Source organism: Mercenaria mercenaria, chromosome 13, assembly GCF_021730395.1.
Source record: "Mercenaria mercenaria strain notata chromosome 13, MADL_Memer_1, whole genome shotgun sequence".
Classification (NCBI taxonomy): domain Eukaryota; kingdom Metazoa; phylum Mollusca; class Bivalvia; order Venerida; family Veneridae; genus Mercenaria; species Mercenaria mercenaria.
Genome location: NC_069373.1, coordinates 19,736,938 through 19,756,144, shown reverse-complemented (window position 1 = coordinate 19,756,144; position 19,207 = coordinate 19,736,938). Strand labels below are relative to the sequence as shown.

Genomic DNA, 19,207 nt, shown 5'->3' with positions numbered 1-19,207 from the left:
TCCTCAACATTTCAAATTTATTCATAGACTAATAAACAACTGATCTTACATGCACCAAGTAATGCTATAGACAGATTTATAATGCTTTTGGCTGCCATGATGTTTTACCTGATTTTGATGTGCATGTGCTTTTTACACGTGGCAAGAAGACTGCAAACCTACCTAAAATCATCATTATATTACAAAATTGTTTTGCCACTATAGAGATTTTGATCATATAATTTATTGTATGGTATGCCTTGATTAAAGATAAATGTTTTTAATCATAATATCTTACCAGAGAAGCTGGCTTTATTCTTATTTTCGTCAGAAAAGAACAAGCATTCCTAAGTCTTGATCAAAACAAATATAAAACTTGTTCCTTACATTTGAAAATGTCATATTTTCTTTCCTTTATCTGTCAAAGGAATTTTTTCTTCAAAATTCAAAAAGCTATTGTTTAGTTATATTTTTCTCTGATTTAAGCTAATTGCAACAGCTTGTAAGTTCTGTCAGATCATGTTAAGAAATATCCAAGCAAACATAATCTTCTTAATTAAATTGATGGAAAATATCGATTTCTCATTTTTCTTTAACCTAAATTTGTCAAGATGAAAGATCAATACTGCTGAAAAATAGTTTATTGCCTGTACATTATGAATCCCTAGTCATCAGTTATAAGGCGCATTAGTTGAAGTATCTCATTTTGAGCAAGGCAATTGTGAATGTGCAAAGATTTACATATATTTTCCTTTGTCCTGCAGTGGTAATTTATCATAATAAAGACTCATATCGATCGAATAGATTGAAATGTGATATAACTTTAAACGTAGTTTATAGTGTGTGGTCATGTCTTTTTGCCCTATGTAGAGTGTGCATGCACGAAATTTCACTTCTGTTGCTTAGGATTTCGCCAAGTGTAAATCCCTCTAAATCTGAAAAAATTGCTGATTTACAGAAGGTGGATAAGACCCATATGCCCCTTTATTTTCAGCATGGGTGGGCACTTTGGAAGAACCACATCTTCTGTTTCTTAAGACAATGACCAGATCAGGGCTCAAACAAGCTGGCAACCTTAACAAGAGATGCAAAGACCTGCAATCTCTACTACTGAGCCAAAATGAAAACCGATGTTTATTAACATTCTGTCATAGGCTTTTATATAAATAAGCATACCTGCACCAAGTAATTCTCCCATCTGTAAGAACTGTCTGTCTATAAGGAGGTTCTGGTCTTGAAGGAGCAATCTTGTTTCCTCGTCTATACCTGTACTGTACGGACTGCTGGGACCTCCCCCACCCTGCTCCGCATATGCTGTAAGGAAAGTACATATGAGCCACGGCATGAGAAAACCAACATATTGGCTTTGCCACCAGCATGGATCCAGACCAGCCTGTGCATCCGCGCAGTCTGGTCAGGATCCATGCCGTTCGCTAACGGTTTCTCTAATTGCAATAGTCTTTGAAAGCGAACAGCATGGATCCTGACCAGACTGCGTGGATGCGCAGGCTGGTCTGGATCCATGCTGGTCGCAAAGCCACTATGTTAGTTTTCTCATGGCGCGGCTAATATTTAGATGTTGATCCATGACATATTGCTTGTAGATTAATCACTGCAGCATGCATCTTACAAATATACAATTGAAACATGATATCTCGCATCTGCTAAAAATTCCAGCTATCTCAAAGACATTTTCAACTCTCGTCCAGAAAACACGTGCACAAAATATCATTTTAAGTCAAATTTCTGTTTTCTCAAAGTAAAACTCTTAATGCCTTGGAATTCAAGTAACTGAGTTTCAACTGTATTTGAGTTAATCATCAATGATTGCAACAGAAGTCAGAATGACCTTAAATTAACACAGTCTATTTAACGATAGCCCTATTTGAAGTTCTAACAAACAAGTTTTTATTAAAAGTTGACATTTGAATGCCTGCCTTATGATATTTAAATGTCAGATAGCAATCTTCCCTTTTTATCACAAATTAACTTTACATTTATAAATTTACTAGTTTCTTGCCATAAAGGCTCCTTTTCGTTGACTACCCATGTTAAACAAAAAACTTTACTTTTACCTTTTTATGGACCCAGATTCAGCTTAACATCTTACCATTTTGCCTATTCTGATCCATTAATCTTTGTCCTTCAGTATCAAGGCTTTCTTGGCCATGTATGTATCTGAATCTCTCTTCTTTGGGATCCTTAAATGGCCCCATTCTTCTCTTCTTCATGATAATTATTAACACAATGATGAGAACAATAATGACTGCCAGGATTGCGATGAGTACAACAATACCTATATCTAGACCACCTTCTGAGACCACTTCCTCCATTTTGAATTTCAGGAAACCGACATCATATCTGAGGTATTTTCCAACCTGAAGCTATAGAAGAATAAAAACTGCTGAGTGTAAAATGATTCCAGTGAGTAATATGGGAAAAAGTAATGAAGTCAGTCCTAATTTAAGTCTCTCACAAGAAACAGAAAAAGGGGTTTATTCAAACAGGTAGCACAGGTAATGCATTAAACATAATTTCTCAACTAATCTATTAATATTGGTTGAAATAACTTGATACAAGTAATGTTTTTGTTTAAACCTATCTTCATTGTTTGGTTGTCAAGGAAATGGATAGACAATTATGCTAAAAAGTTTCACTGAGAAACTGTTTTGACCTTTTGCATGAAGTTGATTGCAAATCTGATTGTATGCATGAAATTATTGTGAATATAGAAATAAGACAACTGGACACAGATGCCCCCACTATATCACATTGTTTATTTTTGCTCTGTTTTGTTTTTAATAAAATCTATAAGCAGATCCTTTTGGAAGCAAAAACCAAAACCTAGCACCTTAACAGCAGACTTGGTTTGATTGAGCTTAATTCATACTGACAACTTTAGGTCATATGGAGGCTTTCCACCTTTTGATGGTGAAGATTTGTTTGTTTTGGGTTTAACACCATTTTTCAACAGTATTTCAGTTATGTAACTCGGGCAGTTAACCTAACCAGTGTTCCTGGATTCTGTACCAGTACAAACTTGTTCTCTGCAAGTAACTGCCAACTTCCCCACATGAATCAGAGGTGGAGGACTAATGATTTCAGACACAATGTCATTTATCAAATAGTCACGGAGAACACACGCCCCGCCCGAGGATCGAACTCGCGACTCCGCAATCCGTAGACCGACGCTCTACCTACTGAGCTAAGCGGGCGGGTTTTGATGGTAAAGAAAGACACCATGTGCCCCCCTCTGGTATCATTTCAGACATGGAAAGGCACATTCCATAAGCATGCTGGATGATATCCACAACACAATTCTACACCCCAAGCAAGACTTTAAACCCACAGAAGTGAGGGGCAAGTGATTTGCAGTCAGTGACAACAACTAGGCAAAGGACGCTCTTTATGTGTTTGTCCTTTGTACACATTCTGATTAGACCCTACCTGTGACTTTGACCTCTGAGCTAGGGATCAAAGTCTTGCAAGGGAGACATGTCATCTAGTTATAGTGAATATTAAATGCAACTGCCAGAGTAGGTTGAATATTCATCCATATATAAAGAAGAAATAAACCTTACAAGGAAATGCATTCAAATATTTCACTTCCAAGTGACCAAGAACTTTGAGCTTATGATCTGATTTTTGCTGTATGTGAAATCTTGTCTTATTATGATAAGTGCTTGAGTCATTTTATTTGAATATCAATCAATGCCTTAAAAAGTTAAATACCAGTATGTATGTTCTGCTTTTGCACAATTTTTCAACAGTTATTTTCAGTTATATAACAGCAAGCAGTTACCTAAACCAGTATTCCTGGATGCTGTACCAGTACAAACTGTTATCTTCATATATAAGCTTCTCGGCTTCGGAATCAGAGGTGGAGGACAAGTATGGGTCATGAGAGACAATGTCTTGTTATGATGTTCATTTGTGAGAATTTATTTTAATATCTGACCATGCATGATAATATTCTCAGCAGGAAATGGTTTTTTGAACACACATGTGACTATTTGGATGCAGAGTCAGATACCCATACATAGACATGAATGTAAAAATTTGTTCTAATTTTTGTTTTTTAAAACTTCAATGACTGAAGTTTGCTATTTGCAAAAAGTAAACTTATTTTCTGGTAATACAAAAAATATATTTCAATTTTAACTTGGCAATTTTATATTAATTTTACAGTTTACAACATTAAGCAGCATTTTTATAAAGCAAGCATTTTAAATCTCCCTTCGATTGTTTTTAATATAACAAGAGCTGTCTCCATAGGATGACATATGCCCCCGATGGCACTCTGAATGAGTAGTTATGGCCGATGTTAGAGTTTAGGACCTTTGACCTACGGAGCTGGGTCTTGCGCGCGACACGTCGTCTTACTGTGCCACACATTCATGCGTAGTTATTTTAAAATCCATGCATGAATGACAAAGATATGGACCAGACATGCCCATCAATGCACTATCATGAAAAATGACCTTTAACGTCTTAGTGTGACCTTGACCTTTGAGCTACAGACCTGGGTCTTGCGCGCGACACATCATCTTACTGTGGTACACATTCATGCCAAGTTATTTGAAAATCCATCCATGGTTGACAAAGATATGGACCGGACACGCCCATCAATGCACTATCCTTTAATGTCTAAGTGTGACCTTGACCTTTGAGCTACGGACCTGGGTCTTGCGCGCGACACGTCGTCTTACTGTGGTACACATTCATGCCAAGTTATTTGAAAATCCATCCATCGATGACAAAGATATGGACCGGACACGCCAATCAATGCACTATCCTTTAATGTCTAAGTGTGACCTTGATCTTTGAGCTACGGACCTGGGTCTTGCGCGCGACACGTCGTCTTACTGTGGTACACATTCATGCCAAGTTATTTGAAAATCCATCCATCGATGACAAAGATATGGACTGGACACGCCCATCAATGCACTATCCTTTAATGTCTAAGTGCGACCTTGACCTTTGAGCTACGGACCTGGGTCTTGCGCGTGACACGTCGTCTTACTGTGGTACACATTCATGCCAAGTTATTTGAAAATCCATCCATCGATGACAAAGATATGGACCGGACACGAAAATTGCGGACAGACTGACAGACTGACAGACCGACAGACGGACAGACGGTTCAAAAACTATATGCCTCCCTTCGGGGGCATAAAAATACATTCTTCTTTATGCAACCAGCCACTATATTAAATTGGCCCTAGCAGGTAAGATTTTCTAACAATGTATCTTTTAAGTGACTGCTCAGCAAACACACAACTGTCACTTCAGTGAACTGAGAGCAGTGTTTCTCATCTTAACCCTCATCATGCTGGACATGACTGATTCTGTCTTTGCGACCACAGTAGATCATGATCAGCCTGCACATCCGTGCAGTCTGATCATGATCTGCACTGTTCGCTATTCAGCCAGTATCTTTTTGGTAAGAACCCCTTTTAATAGTTAATGGTATTGTCCAATTTGGAAAATGGACAAGCACATTATAGAAATTTAGCAAAGTAAGGGATAAAGCTAATTTTGAACAGTTTTTATGACAATTTCAAAGTTTGGTGCATATTGTGTATTAATAGTTCAATATATTACTCGTCTTTCAACATTTACCAAACTTCATTACAACCATTCAATTAAGGAACCACCTTTTCATAGTCCTTCGAATTGTCTCTTAATGCAATGTGGACTGTACTTTTTTTGATTGTAATAGAAGAAATTTTGACCACAGTAAGAGGTAGTGAGGATAGGATGTTCTGCCTCGACAAGCACATTTCGAGGGCTGAGCGCGAAACTATTGTATCTTGTTCTTTATTCATATACAGTTACAATAGTTTCGCGCTCAGCCCACGATTTACAAATGGTTTTATTCTACCTACCTCGACAGCTTGTTTTGGTTCGTTTGGACCAACACTTTTTGGTTTATCAGGTAAACAATGTAGAAACCTGTTAGCAAGCACTGAAACATTGCAATAATTTCTTCCTATGTAAATGAGGTAGTCATCTTTGCTTAGTCCTCTAGTCAACCCTTCACCCTAAAAAAAGAAAGAACAATCTATTTTTTTTGTTACTTCTTGAATTTAGCACCATTTTCAACTGTATTTCAGTTACATATGGTGGACATTTAACCTAGTAACCAGTGTTCCTGGATTCTGTACCAGTACTTACTTGTTCTCCACAAGTAACTGACAACTTTTCCACCATGGTACAGGAAGAGTGATTTCAGAAACAATGTCTTTTATCAAGCTTTCACAGAGAACAGAAGCATCATGACCCTAAGATCCTTAGATCTGCGCTCTCCCCGTTGAGCTAAATTGAAAGAGTGAGTGAGTGAGTTGGGTTTTACAGCGAATCGACACAAAATGGTTAAGAACACATCTATATTTTCTTGTTTTCTGTCAGTATACTTGCTGTCTGCAATTCCTTACCAAGACACAGGTACTGGTCAGATGTCCAGGAAGATGTCTTTGACTTTATCTGATGAAACATATAAAAGCTTTCTCCACAACCAAATGTAAAATGAATAAATTTAAACTTAACTGTCCATCAGGATTAACAAAACTGAGAGCAAAATATTTGACTTTAATCACTACATCCCTTATCATTGAACTAGATATGAGGACCCTATGCGGCCTGTTTACTTAAATCTCTCAATCGTCCATGTATTATGCAAGCTGTTTCTTACCTTAATTTCTAAATACTCTTCCGCTATATCAAATATCCGGAGGAATTCTTCACCCTCGAATTTGTTCACAGTAGGGTTCGGATTATAGATATATCTGCTGAGGGAAGGATTATATTTATTTAATTTCAGCAACTTTTCTATACCATCCATGACGAAGTACACACTAACATGGGTTAGCGTGGTCTGATCCAGGGAAGTCATTAGAGGAAGTATATTCGGCATTGTACAGATCATCTGTTTCCCCTTATCAGCTTTGTTAACAACACAGTCCTGAAAGAATAAATGGATTAACTGTAATGTACTGCTGTGCTGATCTACTCTTTTTTTACCGTAAATCAATTGTGTTTGTAAAAATATATTTATAGCCATAGTATACAACAGCAATATTTGTTTCCAATAAGAGATATGCATACCATAAACATGCCTTGATTCTATCTATAATCTGTCCTTCTAAACCTAACATATTTCCAGACTCCAGTATATACCACAGTCAAGGGATCATTTCCATTCAAGTATGAACTTTTTATCATATATCATGAATGATTTATCTCCCTTGCATCACATGTTCAAGATATATCTACAATTGGTGAACAGCAATTCTCACAAAAGAAATTAATTTGCTCAGTATAAATATCACATAACAAAATAAGGCCAAGATATAGAAACAATTTGCTTGCAAGAGTAAAATATTTCATTTTTTCTAATGTTCTTTATTTTACTAATATAAAATTTTGATCAAAAAATGGCTGCCTATCTCTTTCTGCAGCGAAAATGAATTAAAAGAACTAACAAAATACTCAATGCAAAATGAATAAATGGGAACAGTGTTCTGAACTACAATATTCAGCAAATGTGTGAACTACTCCAATTAAAATCAAAGTGTAGACAGGACAGTCTTGATAAATAATGGTGCCTTAAAGATGGTCAATCACATTTAAGCAACATTTTATGACATTTTTTGTATATTCTGTTAGAGATTTATTTAAAGAAACAAAAGGACCTATTTCATATAGTTAAATCCCTATTAGAAATGTATGTTTTATTACTTTTTTTATAAAATCATGTAATTACTCCCCTTAAATGTGAAAGTATTAAATAAGAGGGCCATGAAGGCCCTGTATCGCTCACCTGACCTCTTGACCTAAAGATCATCAAGTTTAACATTCTGACAAAGTGTCATTAAGATTTGGTCATAAATGTGGCCTCTAAAGTGTTAACTAACTTTTCCTTTGATTTGACCCTGTGACCTAGTTTTTGACCCCATATGTCTTAGATTCGAACTTGATCTAAAGATCATCAACATTAACATTCTGACTAAGTTTCATGAAGATACATCATAAATGTGGCCTCTAGAGTGTTAACAAGCTTTTCCTTTGATTTGACCTAGTGACCTAGTTTTTGATCCTAGATGACCCAGATTCAAACTGGACCTTGAGATCATCAAGATTAACATTCTGACCAAGTTTCATGAAGATACAGTCATAAATGTGGCCTCTACAGTGTTAACAAGCTTTTCCTTTGATTTGATCTGGTGACCTAGTTTTTGACCCCAGATGACCCAATATTAAACTCGTCCAAGATTTTATTGAGGGTAACATTCTGACCAAGTTTCATTAAGATTGGGCCAAAATTGTGACCTCTAAAGTGTTAACAAGCTTTTCCTTTGATTTGACCTAGTGACCTAGTTTTTTACCCCAGATGACCCAATATCAAACTCATCCAAGATTCTATTGAGAGAAACATTCTGACCAAGTTTCATTAAGATTGGGCCAAAATTGTGACCTCTAGTTTGTTAACAGTCAAACTGTTGACGACGACGGATGACGGACGGACAACAGAAACAGGTCGATCACAAAAGCTCACCTTTGAGCACTTTGTACTCAGTGAGCTAAGAATGGACTACTGGTTTTTATTTCAATACAAATTCGAATTTTACATTTGCATTTTATAGATATTAGGCTATTTCAACAATCTGAACCAAAAGGCAAGTTTTAAAACAGTGTGTAGCTTGGGAATTTAAATATTTCCAATCTATCCCGGTTGTGCAATCAAGATTGGTAAAGGGAGGTAATAAGATTACTATAAACCTGCATTTTTAATGAACTTCGGCAATGTAAATATTTGATAAATATAATATAATAGGTCATATATATTCATATGGCTTCTTTGGCAATCATGCTTTACAAAAGCTGAAATAACTCGGTTGGATAACCAGGACTGGAAAATCAAATTTTAAAAATACATCAAGAAAAACTCTAACATGTATTGAGCAGTCAGTTAACACAAGTAAGTGAAAATGCTCATCTGTTAAGCTTTCACCCAAACCCATTACTTGATCAAAACCTTTAAGAAATATTCTAACGGTTACAAACCACTATGGATGCTTGTTGAAAAAAATGGAAACCATATGAGAACAGTGTGTTATTATATTCCACCACACATATTTAAGAACAGCAATCTAAAATTCAGAAACACTGTTATGGGGTCTGAAAGGAATACAACCATGCTATACAATACAGTACCTCTTCTGTAGAGGCTCCGGATGTGCTGAGAGTGACACCTATCTTAGGTTGCTGTACTGTATCTAGGTTGGTTCCTGTTATTGTAACCCTAGTTCCCCCACTGTGGATAGTGCTAGCAGGTACAATCTGTGTAACTGTTGCATCATTTTTGTATTCGTATGGTTCCAAGCTGTACAAGGTGGCTCCATCTATTGTCAATTTCACAAAGTCTTTCTTTATTGCACGTTTCCGTCTACCAATGGAACCCAGAAGTTGAGGGCCTTTTGGAGATTCACACAATATTACTGTTTTGTTGGAACTGGAAAAAGAAATACAGCAGATTCATTTTGTTTTGCTTTAGTAAGGTTCAACATCAAACTGATACTGTGACTTCCAGTCTTTAGTAAAAGTGGAAGACCACAGATACCCATCCAAACAGTATTTCAGGCATAGCTGGTCATCTTGGTAGGACCACTTGCCACTAACCTCTAACGGCTCAACACTGCAAGACTTGCGGCTTTAACAATTTGGTGTTTTACTGTATACATTATCAGCAAAGCTAAAAAATTTACGTTTATGAGTACACATCTTGCCGACCTAACATTTTGTTAAACTACTGCTTAAGAAAACAATTTTATATCACAGTGCCTTTCTTTTGATCTATTTATAAGAGCAAAAGGCGAGTTACTGTTGTTTGTATCTTTCAACAGAAAAACATATAGTCTTTTCCTAATTTTTATTCCATTTCTTTACCATGATCTACTATCACTCTAACTCTTAAAATACTCCTGCAGCGGGGGTTAAAACCCATTCTGGGGTGCTGAATACTTTAATGTAAGCAGGCATGCACCTGTAGTGCCTGGCCCTACCTATAATAATGGAGGAACTTCTGAGGTAATTCTCCAAACTTAAAAATCAGAAGCAGCCCTATATTGTAACTTGATCATGTTGATGCCCAGCTTAATGTTAAGGACAGACGAAACAGCAAAAATACGCTTGTAGAATTTTTTCTGTTGGCATAAAAGTCAGGTAAAGGTGCTCTGTTTTTACCTTTTTATATCACATGGCAATGTCCCAATATCCACAGACCTTTCAAGGCCAACATGGAAATTATCTCCTTGTAAAGTAATGATAGTTCCGCCCGATCTTGGACCATACAATGGAAACACACTTGATAATGTTGGTGTCTGCAACAAAAAAATAATATCTTGAGCAAAAATCCTATATCAAGCCTTCAAACTTACCACATATATACATATTTACATATCTGAATCTACCTACAGAGACTTAAAAGTTGCTTAGATGCCATCTTGGATTTGTATGTCTGTGCAAAAAAATTGTAATTTATGATGACAGTCGATAAACTTCAGTCACTCCCAAACTTTATGTATACCACATATTTTGTAAAACTTGTTGGACAGGTCACCTCAACTATGTCACTTACATGGATATATTCACATTAGCAGAAAAGATCTTCATATTTCTGTTAATATACAATAATCAACTAACTTCACAAAACAGTCAAAGATTTATGACAACAGAGCTTAATAATACTTAATAGCTTAATAGCACTGTGACCATCTCTTGCCACTGCTTTCAAATTGTTATTTTTTTAAAAATTCAAGTAACTTCAAGTTTCTTCAAAAGAAACTGAAATGACAAAAAAATATACCTTAGTAACAGTCATTATTCAATTTGCTACTTCAGAAGTCAACCTCTTTACTGATATTGTAACATATCGGGACAAATTTAGAGTTGCAAACAACAAATCAATTTCTGTTTTGGATCTTAAGCCATCCAGCTTCTGAATGGCTCTGTTTTAATCTGATTTATATTGTTGGTTAAAAATCACACTTGTCTTGCAGGACAAGTACTAACAGCAATTTCCACTTGCCTGGAATCGACTTCTACTTGTATTTACGAGCAGACGACTGACTTTTGCGAGCCATGCAGTCTCTACAATTGCATTTTCTTACCCTATATTCAAATTTCATGTCGACAGTTTTAGCAGTACCATCAACTCTGTAGTTCAATCTTTCCCCAGTAAGGTCACTGACCTTGACCTCCACAGGGAAACTACCTTCTGCTGCAGACTTATGGGTCGAACACTTAATTCTGCAAAAACAAAAACAGAAAAACATACATTTCTATTTCACTTTAACATTATGTTAAGGAATTTTTTTTTTTGAATTGTGTCTAATACCACTTACAATAGTATTTCAGCTATTTTTAGCTCATCTGATTTTTTGAAAATAAATGAGTTATTGTCATCACTTGATCGTTGTTGGCATCTGCACTGCCTGGTTAAGTTTTATGTTAAGGTCAGCTTTTCTCCTAAACTATCAACGCTATTGCTATAAAACTTGCAATACTTGTTCACCATCAATAGCTGACTCTGTACAGCAAGAAACATAACTCCATCCTGCTTTTTGCAAGAATAATGGCCCCTTTTGATCAGAATTCTTGATGAAGTTTTATGTTTAGAAACTCTTTTCTTACAAACAGTAATTAATCTGATACAACAAGCTTCAAAAAAATATAACAAGAGCACCGCAATACAAACATAAATACTGAAAAATAGGAATCTTAGGGGTATTACTTTAACTATGTGACAAATTTAAATTACAACATACTCTGTATTACTGAGGCTTTCTGTTAATGGTAAACATTTCTTGATGCTGTCGCCAATCGTAACTTCTGGAACCTTGTATCCGAAATTGTCTCCCCTAATTGTCAGCATAGTGCCTCCATCAGTAGGTCCTGACAACGGAGTGATCTAGAAAGAGGGACAGGATGTAAATAATAAGGCAAACAAACAATTTTTTCATCATAACTCACTTGCATGTCCCCATATAAATTTCCTACACTGTTGCAGTTAAAAATTTTAACATCATTAACCCTTAGCCTGCTGGCGGCAGATGATTCTGCCTTTGCGAGCAGTGCAGACCAAGATCAGCCTGCACATCCATGCAGTCTGATCAGGGTCTGCACTGTTCGCTATTCAGTCAGTAAATCTTAAGTGAAAACCCCCTTGAGTAATAAGTGGTACTGTCCAAATTGAAAGATGGACCAGTCCATTATAGAAATATAGCAGGTTAAGGGTTAATAATATTAACAAGTTTATGTGTATTAACAGTACTATGCATTAGATATAAAACAGTACAAACTGTATACATGTATAGACAAACAGTATAAATGTGTACTACCGCTAAAAAACTGGGTTTTTTTTTTTTAACAATCGACTGTTACTGCATAACATTTAATTATGAATGTATATCTATATGCAAACTCATTTAATGAGGATTTTATACATTTGAAGTAAATATCTAAAGATAAAATATTTTAGTGAAAAATGACCACTGGATATCTTTAAAATTAGCATGCAAAGTAAATCTAATGTATAACAAGAGCTGTCCATAAGACAGCCAAGCTCGACTATTCGAAATATTGTCCCAGAAGCAGGAAAATATTACCCAAAAAGGTTAAATATCAAAAGAGTTTTAAGTTCAAAAGGGGGCATAATTTGACCAAAATGCACTAGTTTTATAACCCCGAAGGCACATGTGAAGCTTCAGTTCAATATCTGCATTAGTTTTGGAGATAGAAACTCGCATGTTAAACTTTAACCAGAATTTTCAAAGTCCAAAAGGGGGCATAATTTGCCCAAAATACATGCCAGAGTTATGGGACTTGACCCAGTGAGGTTGGTAATTGATATAGAAAAAGAAAAAATAAGTTTCAAATCTATATGCCTTTTAGTAATTGCTGTATGTACTTGCACGCAAAACTTTAACCAGGATTTTCTAAGTCCAAAAAGGGGAATAATTTGCTCAAAATACATGTAAGAGTTATGGGACTTGATCCAGTGAGGTTAGTAATTGATCTAGAAAAAGAAAAAATAAGTTTCAAATCTATATGCCTTTTAGTAATAGCTATATGTACTTGCACGCAAAACTTTAACCAGAATTTGCTAAGTCCAAAAGGGGGCATAATTTGGCAAAAATGAAAGTCAGAGTTATGGGACTTGATGCTATCAACTAGTTTTATAACCCCGAAGACACATGTGAAGTTTCAAATCAATATCTGCATTAGTTTTGGAGATAGTAACTTGCATGTAAAACTTTAACCAGAATTTTCTAAGTCTAAAAGGGGGCATAATTTGCTCAAAATACATGTCAGAGTTATGGGACTTGACCCAGTGAGGTTGGTAATTGATCTAGAAAAAGAAAAAATAAGTTTCAAATCTATATACCTTTTAGAAATAGCTGTATGTACTTGCACACAAAACTTTAACCAGAATTTTCTAAGTCCAAAAGGGGGCATAATTTGGCCAAAATGAAGGTCAGAGTTATGGGACTTGCTGCTATTAACTAGTTTTATAACCCCGAAGACACATGTGAAGTTTCAAATCAATATCTGCATTAGTTTTGGAGATAGTAACTTGCATGTAAAACTTTAACCAAAATTTTCTAAGTCCAAAAGGGGGCATAATTTGCTCAAAATACATGTCAGAGTTATGGGACTTGACCCAGAGAGGTTGGTAATTGACCTAGAAAAAGAAAAAATAAGTTTCAAAGCTATATGCCTTTAATTGATGGCTGTATGTACTTGCATGCAAAAACTTAACCAAGGTGTGACGCCGACGCCGATGCCGACACCAGGGTGAGTAGAATAGCTAGACTATTCTTCGAAGAGTCGAGCTAAAAATGACTGACTGTATAAACACAGCTGAAAAGACTGGCATCAGTACTGATAGATTTCATTGACCGGCTGTTAGAGACTGGATCACAAAACAACAACCATGGTTACTGTTGTCAGATTACCAAAAGTAGTCCTTGTAACAAAGTTTTCACTTATTTATAATTGCTGACATTTGAAGAGGCTTTCTCAATTGAAAAATGACATAAATTTACAGTTAAGACCCATTCATCCTTATCATGCTTGATAGACTGATTCTGCCTTTGCGACCAGTGTAGATCATGATCAGCCTGCATATGTATGAAAAAACATCAAAACTAAACTGAAATTTTAAGGAAAAAGGGGACATAATTCATGAAATATTTCCACCTCAGTTATGGATCTTGTGTCAAATAATGATGATGATGATATGATGTAGAACAACTAAATTAAGTTTGAATCAAATTAATAACCAAGATATAGTGAAAGTGCACAAATATTAATCTGAAATTCTAAGTAAGGGGACATAATTAATGAAAAACTGGTGCATGGGTTATGGCTCTTGTGTCATGCAATGTGGGTAATGATGTGGAACACATATGGTGATAACAGAGATATAGTGAAAATGCGTCAAAATTAACTAAAATTCTACATAAAAATGGGGCATAAATTCATGAAAATTGGTGCCAGGGTAATATATCTGCTTCATATGATGTAGGTGGTGACATGGAACAAATATTCTTAATTTTAATCAAATCCATGTAGTAAAAGTCTTATATAGTGTGAAAGTGCACCAAAACTTTAACCTGAAATTCTAAATAAAAGGGGGAATAATTCATGAAATACTGGTTTGAGAATTATGTCCCTTGTGCCATATGATGTCACAAGGTTTTTCTATTATTTGACCTACTGACCTAGTTTTTGACCGCAGTTGACCCAGTTTCAACCTTGACCTAGATATCATCAAGATGGACATTCAGACCAATTTTCATACAGATCCCATGAAAAATATGGCCTCTAGAGAGGTCACAAGGTTTTTCTATTATTTGACCTACTGACCTAGTTTTTGATGGCACGTGACCCAGTTTCGAACTTGACTTAGATATCATCAAGGTGAACATTCTGACTAACTTTCATGAAGATCCTTGAAAAGTATGGCCTCTAGAGAGGTCACAAGTTTTTTTCTATTTTTAGACCTACTGACCTAGTTTTTGAATGCACATGACCCAGTTTCGAACTTGACCTAGATATCATCAAGGTGAACATTCAGACCAACTTTCATACAGATCCCATAAAAAATATGGCCTCTAGAGAGGTCACAAGGTTTTTTTATTATTTGACCTACTGACCTAGTTTTGGATGGCAGGTGACCCAGTTTCAAACTTGACCTAGATATCATCAAGGTCAACATTCTGACTAAATTTCATGAAGATCCATTGAAAAGAATGGCCTCTAGAGAGGTCACAAGGTTTTTCTTTTTTTAGACCTACTGACCTAGTTTTTGACCGCAGTTGACCCAGTTTCGAACTTGATCTAGATATCATCAAGATGGACATTCAGACCAACTTTCATACAGATCCCATGAAAAATGTGACCTCTAGAGAGGTCACAAGGTTTTTCTATAATTTGACCTACTGACTTAGTTTTTGAAGGCATGTGACCCAGTTTCGAACTTGACCTAGATATCATCAAGGTGAACATTCAGACCAATTTTTATACAGATCCCATGAAAAATATGGCCTCTAGAGAGGTCGCAAGGTTTTTTTATTATTTGAGATCTACTGACCTAGTTTTTGATGGCACGTGACCCAGTTTCAAATTTGACTTAGATATCATCAAGGTGAACATTCTGACTAACTTTCATGAAGATCCATTGAAAAGTATGGCCTCTAGAGAGGTCACTAGGTTTTTCTATTTTTAGACCTACTGACCTAGTTTTGGACCGCAAGTGACCCAATTTCGAACATGACCTAGATATCAACAAGATGAACATTCTGACCAAATTTCATAAAGATCCTATGAAAAATGTGACCTCTAGAGTGGTCACAAGCAAAAGTTTACGCACGGACGGACGGACGCTGCGCCATCACAAAAGCTCACCTTGTCACTTTGTGACATGTGAGCTAAAAACAAGAAAGTAGGTCAGCTGGTCAAGGTCACAGTAAGGTGACCCGTAATCACTTGGGTACATCAGGTAAACATAATTAAACTAGGAAATATGACCTGATAGTTTATGAAGTATTTTTTCCTAATAGTATGTAACTCATATAACAAGTGACCCCCAGGGTACGCCTCTTTCACCCCAGGGGCATAATTTGAACAATCCTGTTAGAGGTCCACTAGGTAATGCTACATACCAAATATCAAAGGCCTAGGCCTTGAACTTTCAGACAAGAAGATTTCATTTTTTTCCCTATATAAGTCTAATAATATGTTAAACTTGGGACACCATGGGGCATGGCCTCTTTTCACCCCAGGGTAATAATTTGAACAATTTTGGTAGAGGACCAGAAGGCAATGCAACACACCAAATATCAAAGCCTAGGCCTTGCAGTTTCAGACAAGAAGATTTTTAAAGTTTTCTCCTAATTATATGTCTATGTAAAACTTGAGGCCCCCCGGGGCAGGGCCTCTTTTCACCCCAGGGTAATAATTTGAAAAGTTTTGGTAGAGAACCACAAGGCAATGCTACTTATCAAACATCAAAGGCCTAGGTCTTGTGGTTTTAGCCAAGAAGATTTTTAAAGTTTTTTCTGGTATAAGTCTATGTAAAACTTGGGACCCTCCAGGGCGGGGCCTCTTTTCATCCCAGGGGCACAATTTGAACAATCTTCATACAGGACCATTAGATGATGTCACATGCCAAATATCAAGGCTCTATGCCTTGCAGTTTTGGATAAGAAGATCTTTAAAGTTTTTCCTTTCCACTGCCATGGCAACCAAAGTTCTGCATGGAATTAAATTCTTTGAACAAGAAAGGTGACCACCAAGGATCATTCCTGTGAAGTTTGGTGTAATTCTGCCCAGTGGTTTTCAAGAAGAAGGTTTTTTAGAAAATGTTGACAGACACATGACAGACGACGCACATCGGACGACTGACATTGAACGGTCACAAAAGCTCATCATGAGCCTTTGGCTCAGGTGAGCTAATTACAGAGAAAAAGCACCAAAACTTTACCAAGGTGTCGACATAGAGCGGATGCTGGCAGGGTCATGTAAGATAGCTCTCCATATACTTTGTTTAGTCAAGCTAAAAAGCTTTTTAAAATAGACTTCAATACAGACCTTGAGATGAGATAATAGAAGAAGTTTGCTTACCAATGAAATAATTGGTTTACATGTGTTATGTGAAAATATGACATTTGGATCGCCACATTCGTCCTTTTTACTACAATGGTCACCACACCAGCCACAACCCTGGGGATCTTTGGAGCTAACACACGTTGAGCATTTATCATACACAGCGCAAGACTGAAGTGGGAATCTCGTAATCTGTAATAAAATACATTCATAAAATCTTAACACAGCACATTAACCCTTAGCGTGCTGGCAGCAAGTGACTTTGCCTTTGCGACCAGTGCAGACCAAGATCAGCCTGCACATCCGTGCAGTCTGATCATGGTCTGCACTGTTCGCTATTCAGCCAGTAAATTTTCAGCGAACACCCCTTTTAACAGTCGAAACATTGAAACATGGACAAGTTCATTATAGAAATTTAGCAGGGTAAGGGTTAAAATACAGTGAAGCACTGATTATTTGAACAATAGCCCTAGCACCCGTACTCACTTGAGTAATTCATGATGTTCCTGCATATTATTTTCCTCATATTTTCTATCTTTGGATCATGTGACGACCTGGATTACTCAAGCACTTTGCTGATCCCATTGTGGACTTGAGCAAAATGGTGATTTACTGTATCTTAATTAAGTACTGAACATATGCTAAACTCTACGATTCTAAATACTTTCCCAAAATCTTGCAAGCTTTATTGTCATAGGAGTATAATTATTGTGTCTACAATTCTTTACTTTGGGTCATTTTATTATCATTAAGAGAATGCTATCAACATGGAAGTGTCATTAATAATGTCTGAATTCTAATGACAGTAATCAGTAATGAGCCGCACCATGGGAAAACCAACATAAAGCATTTGCAACCAGCATGGATCCAGACCAGCCTGCACATCCATGCAGTCTAGTCAGGATCAATGCTGTTCGCTAACAGTTGCTCTAATTCAAATAGGCTTTGAGTACAAATAGCATGGATCCCAACCAGACTGCATGGATAAGTAGGCTGGTCTAGATCCATGCTGGTCATAAATGCACTATGTTGGTTTTCTTATGGTGTGGCTTAGAATTGTAATTTATTTAATAACGTCTTAACTCAGAAAACTTGAACTTTGCCAGAACAGTGCAAATATATACAGTTATACTTGGTCATTAACAAAACCAAAAGCACTGTGTAGAGGGAGGTCACACAAACATTGGCCAAAGGATCACAAGCACTGGTCGAGTGATCACAAGTACTGGCAAGTGATCACAAGCTCATGTAAAGTGGTCACAAGCACTGGTCAAATGATCACATCTAGCACTGTACGAGAGTCAATGAAGACTACAAATGCTTTGTCCACAATCATTGCTAGAATTTTTTTACAAGCAATCGTACCTTTTTTCCTGACATCACATAGACATATTCTTCTGTAGCATCCATGACCATATCCTGCAGTATGGGTTCCTCACTCAGCTTGTACTTCATGTAAGGTTTATTACCATCACAGTAACCAGCTTTCAGGCTTGCCTGAATCATAACATTATAACATGACTCATTATAAAATGTTGGTCCATAGTTTGTGCTATCTGTCTGGTCTATTTTCAAGACTCAATTTTTCAGGGCTAAAGTCAAAACTATTGTCTCTCGGCCTGAATTTTTTTTCAAATAAAAAAATGGAACATTCAATAATGAAAATCTAGTGTTTGTACTTGTAAACTTGTATCAGCTATATCAATTTTAGACATGTTAGATCATATTTTCTCTGACAGCTGTAAGGAGAATTGCATATAAAATGTGGTCTTCAACTCTAAAATTGAGGGTTTCTTTTTCATGATTCATTTATATGACAAGTATAAAAAAAAGGGGAAATTCCAACTAAAATTAACCTTTATCCTGCTAGTGGCAAGTGATTTTGCCTTGGCAACCAGTGCACACCAAGATCAGCCTGACATCCATGCAGGCTGATCATGGTCTGCATTGTTAGCTATTCAGTCAGTAAATTTTCAGCGAACTTTGAATAACAAGTGGTACTACCCAAACGGAATGATGGACCAGTCCATTTAAGAAATTTAGCAGGGTAAAGGTT

At 36.5% G+C, this 19,207-nt stretch overlaps 1 protein-coding gene across 9 annotated transcripts in view; it reads right to left on the bottom strand.

Moving 5' to 3' along the window:
- The window catches only part of LOC123530483 (hepatocyte growth factor receptor-like), an 87,188-nt gene that overhangs the window by 22,783 nt on the left and 45,198 nt on the right, over positions 1 to 19,207 (bottom strand). For all 9 annotated transcript variants that reach the window (XM_053521292.1, XM_053521290.1, XM_053521288.1 and 6 more), the window contains 10 exons: positions 18,517 to 18,648; positions 17,170 to 17,343; positions 11,808 to 11,950; positions 11,151 to 11,289; positions 10,225 to 10,361; positions 9,196 to 9,493; positions 6,674 to 6,943; positions 5,868 to 6,023; positions 2,090 to 2,363; positions 1,156 to 1,293 (listed from right to left, as the gene is read on the bottom strand). In XM_053521292.1, coding sequence (XP_053377267.1) covers positions 1,156 to 1,293; positions 2,090 to 2,363; positions 5,868 to 6,023; positions 6,674 to 6,943; positions 9,196 to 9,493; positions 10,225 to 10,361; positions 11,151 to 11,289; positions 11,808 to 11,950; positions 17,170 to 17,343; positions 18,517 to 18,648 — 1,861 coding nt within the window. The remainder of the gene's footprint in view (positions 1 to 1,155; positions 1,294 to 2,089; positions 2,364 to 5,867; positions 6,024 to 6,673; positions 6,944 to 9,195; positions 9,494 to 10,224; positions 10,362 to 11,150; positions 11,290 to 11,807; positions 11,951 to 17,169; positions 17,344 to 18,516; positions 18,649 to 19,207) is intronic.